The sequence below is a fragment of the Tauraco erythrolophus genome, chromosome 18 (genome assembly GCF_009769465.1).
Source record: "Tauraco erythrolophus isolate bTauEry1 chromosome 18, bTauEry1.pri, whole genome shotgun sequence".
Lineage (NCBI taxonomy): Eukaryota > Metazoa > Chordata > Aves > Musophagiformes > Musophagidae > Tauraco > Tauraco erythrolophus.
Genome location: NC_141482.1, coordinates 14122820 through 14136454, shown reverse-complemented (window position 1 = coordinate 14136454; position 13635 = coordinate 14122820). Strand labels below are relative to the sequence as shown.

The 13635-nt window shown below is 52.7% G+C and overlaps 1 protein-coding gene across 1 annotated transcript in view; it reads left to right on the top strand.

Moving 5' to 3' along the window:
- The window catches only part of LAMA5 (laminin subunit alpha 5), a 91810-nt gene that overhangs the window by 54896 nt on the left and 23279 nt on the right, over positions 1-13635 (top strand). Inside the window, 16 exon segments of the mRNA XM_086623119.1 lie at positions 268-408; positions 788-925; positions 1178-1312; positions 1804-1938; positions 3861-3998; positions 4212-4264; positions 4454-4553; positions 5074-5126; positions 5528-5633; positions 6351-6450; positions 6649-6805; positions 8492-8630; positions 11386-11528; positions 11630-11736; positions 12448-12601; positions 12938-13098. Coding sequence (XP_086479245.1) covers positions 268-408; positions 788-925; positions 1178-1312; positions 1804-1938; positions 3861-3998; positions 4212-4264; positions 4454-4553; positions 5074-5126; positions 5528-5633; positions 6351-6450; positions 6649-6805; positions 8492-8630; positions 11386-11528; positions 11630-11736; positions 12448-12601; positions 12938-13098 — 1960 coding nt within the window.

Here is a 13635-nt window from a genome sequence, read left to right as displayed (position 1 = left end):
TGCACTGCTGCCTGACCAGCACCTTGAATGTCTGTGTGATGCTGAGGTCTCCCAACCACCCTGCAACCCCACGAGCCAGTTGAGCTGGTTGCCTGAGCAGAGTTTGGTTAAAACATTGACATGTGGTGGGAAGGCTATTAGGAGGCAAGTGCTTGAGTTGTTGCCTCTCATAGCAACTGCTTCCCTGTCCTTATGGGACCTCTGCCCAGCAGCAGAGATCAGCTGAGAGCCGTGTGTGGTGTTGCTTGTTGTGTGTCCCCACTCCAGACTGCGATTGCTACGCCGGTGGCACAGAAGGCAACGCCTGTCGCAAGGACCCTCGGGTGGGGATGTGCGTGTGCAAACCCAACTTCCAGGGAACACACTGTGACCAGTGCGCTCCAGGCCACTACGGACCCGGCTGCCAGCGTGAGTGACTCGGGGTTAGCGGCCCCACGCTCGCCCTGCTCGCCTCCCTGCTGGGGAGGAGCGTGCCTCTCCCTGTCCTCCGCTTGTACGGGGGAGGAGGAATTCTCCAGCCTCACTTCCAAGTGACAAATTCCCATGACTTTTGCTGGTATTTTCCACCCAGCCCTGACCTTCTAGCATCCCCCCAGCCTGGGGGTCTCTTGCAAAATTCCCTATGGATGTGAGCTGTGGGCTCGGCATGCTTGCTGTCAGCTGTGTTCCCTGTCGTTTCTCCAGCGACTGGATTTCTGCCCCAGCTGAACAGGCACTCTGGTTCGTTTCCTAGGAAGAGGAAAGACTAAGCAGCTCTTTATTTACTAGTGCCCTTGTTGCTTTCTAGCCTGCCAGTGCTCCGGCCCCGGTCAGTACGATGGCACCTGTGACAGTGAGACAGGGCAGTGTCTGTGTCGAACAGGATTTGAAGGGCACTCATGCAACCAGTGCGCTCCCGGCTACTTCAGCTATCCTCTGTGCCAGCGTGCGTATCTGTCCTCCCGTGGGCCTGGGGGGGCACGCGCAAAGCCAGAGTCTTCTGGCAGGGTTTTGAAGGACAACTGGGAAATGGTTTTGTGGGAGTTTTGGAGGATATATGCAAACGGCAGAGACCGACAGTTTGAACTTACAGAGCAACACCTAAACACTTGTCTGAGAACCCAAGAAAAAGACTCATATTGCCATGAGCTTTGCCCCGTGCTCCCAGCACAGGGCAAATGGTTTCCCTCTGTTGCAGTATGTGGCTGCAGCGCGGTCGGGACGCTGCCGGGAGGCTGTGACTCTGTCGGGAGGTGTTTCTGCAAACCCGAGTTTGCTGGGCCGCGGTGCGAGCAGTGCAGCCCTGGGCACCACTCCTACCCCCACTGCTACGGTAAGGACATGAACCCTCAGTTCCTGTTGGTCTGTCACCTTCTGAAAAACCTGCCTGGTTTTGCAAGGCTTTGGTGTTTCTCGAAATCAAAACCCATGTTGTTTGCACTGTGAATTTGGCAGGCTTGTTCTGGAGGTCATGGATCATGCCAAAGCCTGGAAGACAAAGCAGTTTTTATCAGTCACACTTCCTTGTCACAACCCCACTGTGACCTGGTTTCTCAGTTTATTCCTTTTTTTGTCTTTTTAGTGCATTAGCCTGCTAAACTGCTGAGAAACATTGAATGGGCTGTAAAAAACCGTCAGTGGCATTTTGCTGATATGGCCATGACTCTAGCTGAAAATATTCTCTGTCTCTCCAGGGGATTAAGAAATTAATTTAGTTCTGATGGAAGTGGCTAATTCCTGTGGGGCTGAATGACAATTCAGACCAGCAGTGGTTGGCCACGAATCACACGTTTCGTCAGGCTATTGAGAATCCTGCTCTTACAGCTTGCTCCTGCGACTCCCGGGGTGCAGTGGACAACAACTGCAGCCCAGCTGGCCAGTGCCGATGCCACGCGAATTTTGCGGGACACGCCTGCAACCAGTGTGCCCTGGGCTTCTATGGGTACCCCAGCTGCACACGTGAGTAACCACCATTGGATCTCAGGGTCGGGAAGGGAATAGCTGCTGCTACTGGCTTTATAATGGTTTCCCTTTCTATAATCCATCTCCCAGGATTGTATATGAATATAATTGTCTCTTGCAGCAGGAATCAGTTTTCCTGTGCGCAGTTCACCTGGCTATCTCATCTGACAGGCGTGCTCTGCAACGAGTAAACATCTTGAAGAACCACTTCCCCAAAGGCTGTGTGCTTTGTCTCCCCCAGTTCATTGACTGTCACTAACAGCAGGAGCTCGGGTCTGCCTGCTCAGTTTGGAAATAAACCCCAGTCTGGATGTACGGCCTCTAATCCAGCAACCAGTTAAGAAACAAATCTGCAGAATATGACTTGGGGAGCAGCTGTGGTTCAGGCTCTCTCTCCGAAAGCTTTGTGTGCAGATGCACATAAAACATGCTGAACTGCATCTGCCTGTCCTCAGGTTTGAGTGCCTGCAGCTAGAGAGAGCAGGGCTCTGAGTGGGGTAAGCGAAGTCTCAAACCACATGTTCAGGTTATACCCAGGTGCCATGAGATGCTCGGATGTGGCTCACATGACACATCCACGCTCTTCAGGGCTTACTCCATCCCAGCTCATGCCAACGCACACTGTGCTGAAACCAGCAGGAGTATGGTTGTACAACAGGGTGAAAGATGAAGATCAGGATTTGGGATTTCATGTTAGCTTGAAAGTTGAGGCGTCTGCTGGTATGGTGAGAGCTTTACATCTGCTTCCCTGGGCACTGCTTCTCTCCTGGAGCAGAGCTGCTGGTGCCAGGGCTGAGCAATGCCTGCAGCAGGTGCTTGTGGCTCTGCATACTCTGAATAGCCGTTCCCAGCTCTGGGCAGAGTGTCCCCATCTCCCTCCCTGTCGACAGTCCGACTGGAAGCCAGATGTACTCTTATGTCTCCCAGCAAGAATTTACTGCTCATTAAAAAATAATCTGTGATACAATTTCCCTGAAGCAACAAAAGAGCGTCCTCACCCTCTTGCACCATACTAAATGTGGACGCCTGAGCCGTGGCCAGCTGGCACAGCGCTGCTCGCGAGTGCTGGTGGCGGCACTATGCCTTTGATGAAGAGGCTGCAGACAGATGAAATGGTCTCGCAGGAGTTCAGGAGTCACTTTTTTTTTTTTTCCTCCCCTCTTCCTTGTAAAGCAGTGTCCAGATTGCAGAGCTGTAGAGGAGTCACAGCAAGGAAAGAAGAGGAGAACCTGATTTTTTTTTAAATCTGCTGTTTTATGAACAGTATTTTGCTGTTAGCCAGTCTGAGGGTGTCAGCTGAAAACGTCCCCTTTGGCAGGGATCTGAGGAGTGCAGGCTGAACAAGGAGGGCATGGGCAGCTCCCCAGCAGCTTGCTGACCTTTCATGCGATAGGGCAGCAGGATCTCTACGTGCTTTCACAGGAGGCAGCTTATGCAGGAAGCTGCAGCACCATCACCCTGCCCTTGCCCTCGGCTGCTGGCAGTGCCATGGCTGTGGTGTTGGCTTGTTGGCCACGCACCGTGTCCACAATGCAGACCCTGATGGCTGAATGCTGCTTCTGGGTGTTTGGGTGCAAATTGGCTTTTGTAGGGTCTAATCTGTCACTGACCTTTTTGGGATGAGAGCACACATTCCCCTTTTCCTTAACCAGAACTTCTGCCCCCTTCCCAAAATACCCATAAATGTATGTGAATAGGTATGATAAACATTGCAGCTTCTATTGTTTTGGGTTTTTTTTCTAAGATGGCATGTTTTCAACCAAAAGCAAAGAATGAATGTGTATGTTATTTATAATCCATGTTTCTGGCTGCTTTGATGGTGGTGAAGGTCAGGCAGACAAAAGAGGTTGATGGGAAGCCTTGAATGCAGGAGCTGCTGTGCCCTGCAGCTCCAGCAGTTGCTCTTCCCTCTTTTGCAGCTTGCCAGTGCTCCCGAGAGGGCTCTCTGCACAGCACCTGCGACCAGGAGACGGGGCAGTGCAGCTGCCGGCCCAGGGTGACGGGACCGCGCTGCGATAGCTGTGTGCCGGGCGCCTATGGATTTCCGCACTGCGAAGGTAACCCCCTTCTCCTCCCTGGTGGCGAGGGGACGCTGGTGTCTTGGGACATAGTGGTGTGGTGCTGCTAAATCATAGAGTTGTAGAATAGTTTGGGTTGGAATGGGCTTGTCATCCCCCAAGAGCTTTGCAAGGGAAGAAATAACCCCCTTTAGGAACAGCTGGGGGTGAGCTGTCTCTTCATAAATCCCTCCTTGTGCCTCTTTTTTCTAGTGGGCTCCTGTAACCCAGCAGGGTTGGTGACTGCAGATCCCTCCCTGACCCCGGTGAGTATCAGGTGAACCCACCAACCCCTGCAAGTTGTTTTTGTGGGTTCCCCTTTAACTCACTTTGGGCCAAGTCCTTCCTTCCCACAGCCTGAAAGCAGCTGTTACCCACGCCAGGGTAGCAAACCCCATGTTCAGCCACAGTGCTGCAAATTCTCACCTGCTCTTTTCTCCCCCTCCCTTTCCCAGGGCTCCTGCGCGTGTCGGGCATACGTTGAAGGCCCAGCTTGTGACAGATGCAAGCCCTTATACTGGAACCTGACTCCCGAGAACCCCTACGGCTGCATGAGTAAGGAAGTGGCATTTGCACTGCCCCAAAAAGTCCTTTCCGTGCTATACTGGTGCAAAACCCAAACCCAAGCCAGTGGGGACTGCTGTTGGTGGATGGAAGCCATACTCTTCCTTCCTTCTGCACCCTGAAGTGACATGTCAAAGCTGGAGTGGTCTGGGTAACTGCCACTTGGAGAGAGGAAAGGCTGGAACCTGGAGCTTTTGGCTTGGGGTGAAACACTGGGCTTTTGCAATGTGTTGTGCCGTTCTCTGCCCTCCCTGCAGACTTCGCACACTTCATTTTTCCTGGCCAAATGCGCAGAAATAGCAAATGTCTTTGGTAGTTGTGTCCTCAACAGTAAATGTCCAAAATGAAAGCAGAACCCTTGTGCAGTGCAGCACTACCCTCTACTTGACCAGTTCCCAGCTCCTCTTACCCCAGCCGGTGTCCTCTGGTGTGGTGGGTACTGTCCCCCCTCAGGCTGCTTCTCAAGGACTGATTGATCTTCTGGCTTTCTTATTTATCTCCCTCTCTCCAGGCTGCAAGTGTGATACCAAGGGCACCATCAGTGGAATCGCAGAGTGCCAGCAGGTGAGTTTGCTCCTCTCTCCTTCCAGGCACCTCCAGGCATGTGCTGTGTTGGGAGTGTTGCAGCTCCGTCTCTCCCAGCAGCTGCTGGAGAGGCCTGTCCTGACGCTGGGATCTCAAAGGTTGCACCACAGTCTGGGTTTGCATGAGAACACAGGATTAAGACCTGTCATAAATTAGGCACCTAAATATTTCTGGGTCTGGCCTAGGATGCCTGGATTTTTGTTTGCCTGCATTGTTGGGTAATTTAACTTATCTGGCCCACCCACGCGCAGGAAGCCGTGGAGAGCATGAAACTCAAAACGCTTCTCCAGTGTCTCAGACTAGCCCCAAATAACTGAGAAACCGCCTAGCCGTGACGAGCAGCAGGAGGGAACGAGCTTCCATGCCTGCTTCTCTCCTAGAGCAACGGGCAGTGTTTCTGCAAACCGAACATCTGCGGCCAGTTCTGCTCGGCGTGCAAGGATGGCTACTTCAATATGGAGAGGGCGAATTACTTTGGCTGCCAAGGTGAGCCCCCTTCGTGGTGTGTTGGGTGAGCGAGAGGGGCACAAGAGCTGACCCCGGAGCAAGTGGCTCCACGTATGCCAACTGAGGGCCATAGAGAGAAGGGCCAGGAGATGTCCACCTCTTTTGATCATACCATGGCCCAGAGCAGGGGCTGGGTCTTGCTGTGGATCTGGAGACCTTAGTTAATGCTTTTGCCACCACTGGATACAAGTCTTATCAGGCTGGGAAAGGAAAGGCCAGGAAAGGTGCCCCCTTGGGTGCCAGAAATTGGTGTGTTTTAACCACTGGCCGTGTCCTTGCGGCTGTACCCCTTCCTCCTGTTGGGAGCAGGTGGTCGTGGACATGTGAGGTTGGCTGCTCTTCCTCATGCTAATGGGAAGAGGTAAAGGAGGAGATCCGGCTGCTCTCAGCTGCCCGGCGCGGTCCTGGCAGGGCTGGGAAGAGGGAGCAAGGCTGCTGCTGGCGGCGGGGCTGCGGCGCCCAGCCATGAGGGTTTGCAGACCTTGTTCCTCCCGCAGCCGTCAGCCGCCTGGAAATAGCTCCGTGCTGAGGTGGAAGAGGAGCTGATCCAAGTGGGGCCGGGGCCAATGTGCAAACGGATACAATGGAATAAAAATAGTGGGCCCCAGCTTCCCCGCCCGCTGGGGCACGTCTTTGATTAGTGACCGGGAGCTCGTTAGTGCGGCGGGAATGTAAACAGGCGCTTCCTGCCCGCAGGCTGCCGGTGCGACGTCGGCGGGTCCCTGGGGCCATCCTGCGAGGAGCGGAGCGGAGCCTGTCGCTGCCGGCAGAGCACGCGCGGCCCCACCTGCACCCAGTAAGCTGCTTGGGAGATGCACCTCGGAGTGCTCTGCCTCCCATTCGCTCCCGCGGGGATGGTGTCTGCTGACACCACGGGGACGGGGACCTCATCTTCTGGGCTGCTGCCGCATCTGCGGTGTGCCCGGTGGAGGTGGCCTCTTGCCTTCTCCCTCCAAGGAGCCCAGCAGGTAACAGTGCTCCCTCTCTTTCTCAGACCTGCGCGGGACCATTATTTCCCTGACCTTCACCACTTGAAGTTCGAGCTGGAGGAAGGCACCACACCGGCTGGCCGGGCTGTTCGCTTCGGCTACAACCCCCTGGAGTTTGAGGGCTTCAGCTGGCGAGGATACGCACAGATGTCCTCCATCCAGGTATGCCTGATGTCTCCAGCCCAGCTCCCCCTGGGGAGGATGCGACCAGTTGAGGACTGACATGCTTTTGGCACACATCCTTTCACCCCAAGTGCTCCTCAAACGCCCAAAGTCACGTGATGGCTAATATAAACAGCACAGTGTATATATAGCCTGTTTGCATAGATATTTCCTGTAGTGCTGGGGACAGCATAGACTGATGAGGGGAAAGATCCTAAATTGGGAATGCCCTGACATCCTAATCCATTTAGACTAAGGTGGTAGCCTGGTGATTACTTACAGGGATGTCTATAAACACTGTCTCTGGGTTTTCCTTGTGGCTCTTTCATCTGACTTTTCTTTCCTGAAACTCTGTGCATAACCTTCCCTCCCTTTTCCAAAAATAAATTGGCTCCTCCTTAGCTGCCATGTTGCGCTTGGACCTCTTGTTTCCATTCTGCCTTTGCTCTTGCTGTTAGCTCGTTTGCTGTAACCATAGTTTACACTAATCTGGAGTTGTCTAAGCCTAGAAGTGAAGCTATTTCATCTATTGACCCTTTTTTCTCCTTGGTGGATTCTTCTTCTGCATGGCCCCCGCGGAATTGTCACTTGTGTGTGTTTTTGGGGATGGCGTGCAGGGCAGCAATTCTCTGATAGTCTTGTCCAGTGTAAGGTGCTCCTTATTCTGGTGGATGTACTCTTTCAGTTTTCTTCACTTTTTCATGCTGAGGTGAAATAGCAGAGGAGCCAAATGCATTAGCCGTTTCCCAGTGAATTTGTAGGTAGGAGCTAAGCAACAACTGCTCCTGTAGACCCCAGCCTTAAAGCTTAAGGATGGAGCTCGTGCTCAAGGTCACGGCTTTCGTTTTGCATCCAGTGTTGGTGTTTGAGACAGATAGGGCTTGATAGAAGGGCTAGCACATAGCTCTCAGCTGGCAGGTCTCACATGTAGTTTGCTTTCTGCAAGATCCTTCCAGTTTGCTCTCCAGTGGGAGGATGCTGTGTAACTGGAGCTTTGAAGAACATAGAGCCCTCATTGGGAATCTTCCCTGGGCAGACCCCAGCTTTGCCCTGTAGGCAGGACAATATTTAAGCAGATGCTTAGATCTCTTTGAAATGGGTTGGACTTAATCTGCTCCTTAGCTGGGGTCTTGCCAAACAGTGTGCCGGCAGGCAGAGGGGCTGACGCACCCATCGGTGGCACGCTCCGCTAGCACCGCTACTCCTTAGCTTTCGGGTTCCTGAGGAGGAGGCACCAGCTCAATTTGCAGCCTCCTCTATAGGCATCTGGGCGGAGCCCTGTAAACACGAGAGCAGGAGCTTCAGTGTTTGGTACCTGCTGGCTGGTTACAGCACACTAAGCCCAAAAGCAAGAACTCCTTAAAACCTTTCCTCTGGCGTGGCGTGTACTCCAGGATAGCCAAACCACCCTGCTGTGCCACAGCATCTTCCAGATGTGGTCAGAGCCTTTCCACCCCCTTCCCACAGGCAGGTTGCTCCCTCGGTGGCTGGCCCCAGAAGGGATGGTGTCGCCAGACGCCGGCGCCGTGGCTGTGCAGTAGGGCCGGCGTGCTTGTCTCCTCCTTGCGCTGCGGCATGTTGCTTTGGGAGCAGCGAGCCGAGCGGCTGCGCTTGGGCTGGTAGCTGCCGGCGGTGGAGGTGATTGAAGGTGTGCTCTGCTTCTCTCCCCTTTCTCTCTCCCACCAGCCCAAGGTAGTGGTGACTCTCAATGTGACCTCCCCCGACCTCTTCCGCCTCGTCTTCCGCTACGTCAGCCGGGGGCCCGCCAGTGTGGAAGGGAGGGTCTCGGTCGTTGAGGAAGGAAAGTTTAATGTTTGTGGCAACTGTAAGTGCATTTTTCACTTCTAGACTAACTCAGAGCATCCCACGCTGCGACACTGCTCCTCTACCCCTTCTCCTGTCCCAGGTGTGCCCATCCCAAGTGTGCCAGTCTCAAGCGGCCGGCCAGAGCCGTGCCATGGGATGGCGAGGGAGGGGGAAGAGAGGTAGGCAGGCAGGCAGGTAGGCAGGCGGGGAAGGCTCTCCCGTAGAGCGGGTGAGCGGCCAGGAGCTGCCCCCCCCAGTGACGTGTGCCCCGTGTGCTTTTTTGCTTTTTGCAGAATAAAATCAGAGTCACTGTAGACGTGAAGGAGGCAGAGCTCTATCTGTTCCATGTCATCCTGAGGTATATTAATTCAGGAGGGGCCACTGTGTATGGCAAAATTACAGCTTATCAGCCACGAAGGAGAGGTAAGGATCCCAGACCGCTCTGCTCCCCTGCACCATCGCCACCTCCTCCCCATCCCAGGCAACCTTCTGCATCATCCTTTCCAGAAGACACTTCCATTTGGCTTTACCCATTAGTTCTGCCCTTCCACTTGAAAGGCCGATTTGAGTTTGCAGCCTCTTTTATTTAAAAAAGCAGCAACAAGCTCCCTAGTCCTGGAGCTGCACACTGAGGACTCTTATCAGCCGGGCTGGTGTGAGATAAGGCTATTGTACGATTCAATACAGCCTTTCCAGCACAGGACAAGATCACCCCAGTGCCTCCACAAAACCAGAATGAGCCAAGTGCTGGGAACTGGATCCAAACTTTGGCACCTGGACATGGTTTTATTTCACAGGTGCCCTCATGTGGCAGTCTTGCCCTTGCCTTGCGCTCCTCCCAAACCAGGTTGCTGGCTTCACACATGGTGTGGAGTTTGGAAGTGGCATGGAAGTGCACATGTTATAGAGGCATTACACTCTGGTGCAATGTCTTCTCATCAAGCCATGAGCTGCTGGAGAAGAAGAAGAGCCACCAACAGGTGGCTGAACAAGTCTAGAGACCTGGACAACAAATATTCTGGGAATCGATATGATCAAGATTGCATGGCGGCAGACCTGAGGCCATGCAAGTGCCCTAGTGAGTGGTTGGCTGATTGATTTTACCCCTTCTGATGCTACAGCCACATCGTCCTGCCGAAGCTCTTCCCCCAGACCGTATACGCACATACGCATTAGGCTGTCGACACCAGCTGCGTAATATATCAGTGTGTGAAGTTCTCTCCTCTGTCTTGAATTGATATAGAAGATGTTTTGCCTTTGGTGTTGTATGCAAGGTTTGAAATGCCAAGATATTATTTTCTACTTTTTTTTGAGGGGAAAAATAACTTTATTTTTAAGGCCAGTCGTATTATGCAGCAGAAAGACAAGAGGAGCATGAGCCATGCTCATGCTTTAGGATTCCATCAAAGGTCAGGAAGTATTTAATCTCTCCTATCCAGCAGCAGAGCTCATTTGTGTTATAACGTGCTTCCCTCCCTGCTCAGAAGCAACATTTGATTTTTCTAGCGCTGAAGGCAAGCTGCCAGACTGACGGACCAGCAGTGGGATTTGGGAGGGCAGCTTCCTTGATAGGCCAGATGGGCTCCAGACTCTGCCTGGGTGGAATGGGCTTCACATGGTAAAGGACAAGCAGCCTGGGAAGAAGATAAGTTGGAAGATGTGAATTGCAAAAAAGGAAGCCTTTTCTGAGTATATGATTTGCAGACCGGTTTCTCCCATCCTACCTACAGAAGCCGTCTCAGTTTGAGCTGTGTATCATCTCAAAGGGATGTGAAACTTCAGCTTGTCAAGAAATCTACCCCATTGCCTGTTTGGGGAAATCTCTTCGTTCCTTGCATCCTCACCTCTGCTTCCCATCTGAAAGCGAGGGCTTGGCCTCAGGCGTGTCGCAGAGCTCGCACATGTGGGAAGGGGCTGACCCATCCCAGCAGTAGCACAAGCCCTTGCTTTAGCTTCTGGCCCTCTGCGTGATGCCTTGATGTCCATGTACCACACAAGCATAGCCAGTGTGCCACGTTCCCCAGTTCCTTCTTCATGTCATCTGCTCGCCCTGCAGCCATACTCAGTGAATCCTTCTCACCTGTGCTCTTCAAAATGCTCCTGACACTGCTAGACAGGCAGACAGTCTGCTTCTAGGTGCTGTATCGTTATTGCATCCAAAGTTAATGAATTCAGAAGTTACGGGGCTGTGTCAGCTGGGCCAAGGAGCTGCTCAACAGCAGCAGGATCAGGCCTTAAACCTACTCTGTCCCATCAGTAAAAATTAATATCTGAATCTCGGATGCAGAGTCTGTGGCTGGCAAGAAAGAGAGGAGCACAGCTTAGGGGTCTGAGGGTTTGCCAGAAGACAGGTATCTCGCCTGTGGAGCTGGGGTCAGAACATATCTGGGCAATTGTTTTTGTTTGTCTCAGAATAAATTCTTCACAGATGAGTTCCTTCCTTCTCTAGCTGGCAAAACGCTCCTTGGTGTGCAACGCTCTGTGCTTTGCAGTCCAGGGATGCAGAGCACACTGTGAGAGCTGTGGATTAGCATTAAGGATTACAGTGATTTTTTTTTTTATCTCCCATTAAGCTACTGAGCAGACTCAGAGTGGATGTCCCTGTTACGGGACGGTGTGGGATTGTGGTGTACCTGCTTTGGCAGCACTGAGAGAGCAGGAGCCTGGAACTTCCTGCTGCATTACGGAGCCGCTTCACTGAGAATAGCCTCCTGTTTGCAGCCCCAGGTTTTCCATCCCAGTCTCTTCACAGCCTCTCATCCCTCCCTCTCCAGGTACAGAACAGACCAAGCAGATTGTCTTTGCACCCAGCACGGAGCCAGCCTTTGTCACTGTCCCCCAGAACAGCTTTGGGGAGCCCTTCGTACTCAACCCCAACACCTGGTCTCTGGTTGTTGAAGCAGAGGGTGTGCTGCTGGTAAGGACCAGCCCCCATGCTCCATCCATCACAGGGGGCTTCAGCAGCTCCCAAGGGGCAAGTGTCCCAAACATAACCAACTCTCCCATCTCTCCTCCTAGGACTATTTGGTTTTGCTACCCAGCTCGTACTATGAAGCTCCAATACTGCAGCTAAAGGTTACAGAGCCATGTACCTACCAGCCAGCCCCAGAACAAGCCACCCAGAAGTAAGGATCTCCACATCTTTGTGTTGTATGGGACCTACTCAGCTCCTCTTGGCCTGGCATTAAGAAATATATACAGTCCACACTCTGTGAGGGTCTGGATGTAATAGAACTGCTTACTGGAGGACTTTGCCGTGGTTGATAAAGCCCACTGAACCTGTGCTGTCCTAGAAAACCAACGCATACATCTCATCCATGGCACAGACAGTCTATGGTCTCATGGACCCTGGCGGGCCAACTCACCCAGTAAGACCTTAGCCCTCTCCTCTGCTAGGCTGGGTTCCCAGTGCCAGACTGTACATCGGTCAATAGTCCTGGAAAACGGCAACAATGAGTTAACTCTTGCTGCACTCTTTAAAATGAATGGGCAGAGTCTAGTAAAGCTTAGACCATCTCAGTGCACCCGCTTGCCCTGCCCAGGACCTCTCTGTCCATCTTGGTAGGAAGGCTGATTGGGCTCTGGACACCAGTCCCCTCTGCTATACAATGATCCCTGGGATAAAGCACGTTTCTGTTGTTACTGCCATCATGGGTCCTATAATAGACAGTCTCTTGCTCCATGCTAACCAGAGATGTTCCTTTGGGCAGTGGCGCCTTCATGCTGGACCAAGACCTTTTGCAAATCTTGCTGAGATCAGGCTGCATGGGTGCTCTTGACTCTTACAATCATGATGTAACGACCATACTTTGCAATTTTTTTCTTAATGTTTTTAGCTGCCTCTTGTATAAATACCTGTCTGTGGACGGCTTCCCTGCTGCTTCAGGGGTGGATGCGGTGTGCAGGCTGGACAACCGGTTACCCAGAGTGTGTCCCACAGAGCAGCTCACCCCCTCCCATCCTCAGATGGCGACGTGCAGTGGCAGTGATGTGAGTGGCACTTCTCTTTCATCCCTTGCATGGGAACTGCAGCGCTCATCCCTCTGCTCCCACCATCTGGTGCTTTACATACACCTGGGCAGGTTACCAGAAGGGCTTTTCACCTGTGTACACCCCCCTGTTGCCCCTTCAAGTCTTGCATGTGTGGTTGTGTGCCTTGGTCTTGCACGCAGAGGGCTTGCAAGGGCGCGTGTGGTATATGGCAAGAGTTGGCCTCTTGTCCCCTCAGCTGCAGAGGCGGCTGCTTTGTAGCAGAGACGTCCTGCATGCACTCACTCTGGGGAGTGGGACAGGAGACACCTGCTCAGTCACCTCTCTGTCCTCCAGGTGGAAGTCCAGCTGTCCTTGCCTATTGCCCAGCCTGGGAAATACGTGCTGGTGGTGGAGTATGCCAACACCAATGCTTTGCAGACAGTGGGTATTGCTGTGAACTCACCGCACTTAGCCATGCAGCAGGGCACGTTCATCTTCTACCCGTGTGTCTACAGGTATGGCCATCTCTGAGAAGGAAAAAGGGTTCCGTCCTCCTCTGACATGGCAGGGACAGACCTCCCGCCCCAGTTGAGCTCTATCTGCTTTATCACACGAACAGAAATGCCTCAGCGTTGTGTGTCTGAGCTGTGTATGTCCAGACTCATTCTAGCTGGACATGGATTTAGTGACTGGCCATCCCTGGGAAATACATACCTGTGCCAATGTAGTCCTCTGCCAGGAGATAATCTGTTGCTCCTGTTTACAGCTGGGTAGATTGGTAGGGACCCTGATTTTAGGGAATGGCCTACAGGCAGGTTTATTGAAGCTGTTGGTGCAGGTCAAGCCCAATCCCTTACTGTAGAAGTTTGACTTCAGACTGCAGCATTTGCAATAGGAAACAAATGTCTGGGGCGTTCTTGAGAAACTTCACTCTTATGACGTGCCAGAAAAGGCATCAAAAGATTTACAGGGACTTTGTATAATACCTTCAGGACATACAGTGGCAAGACAAGAAATGGGTCATGACCTTGCTCAAGGCTGGCTTCAAAATC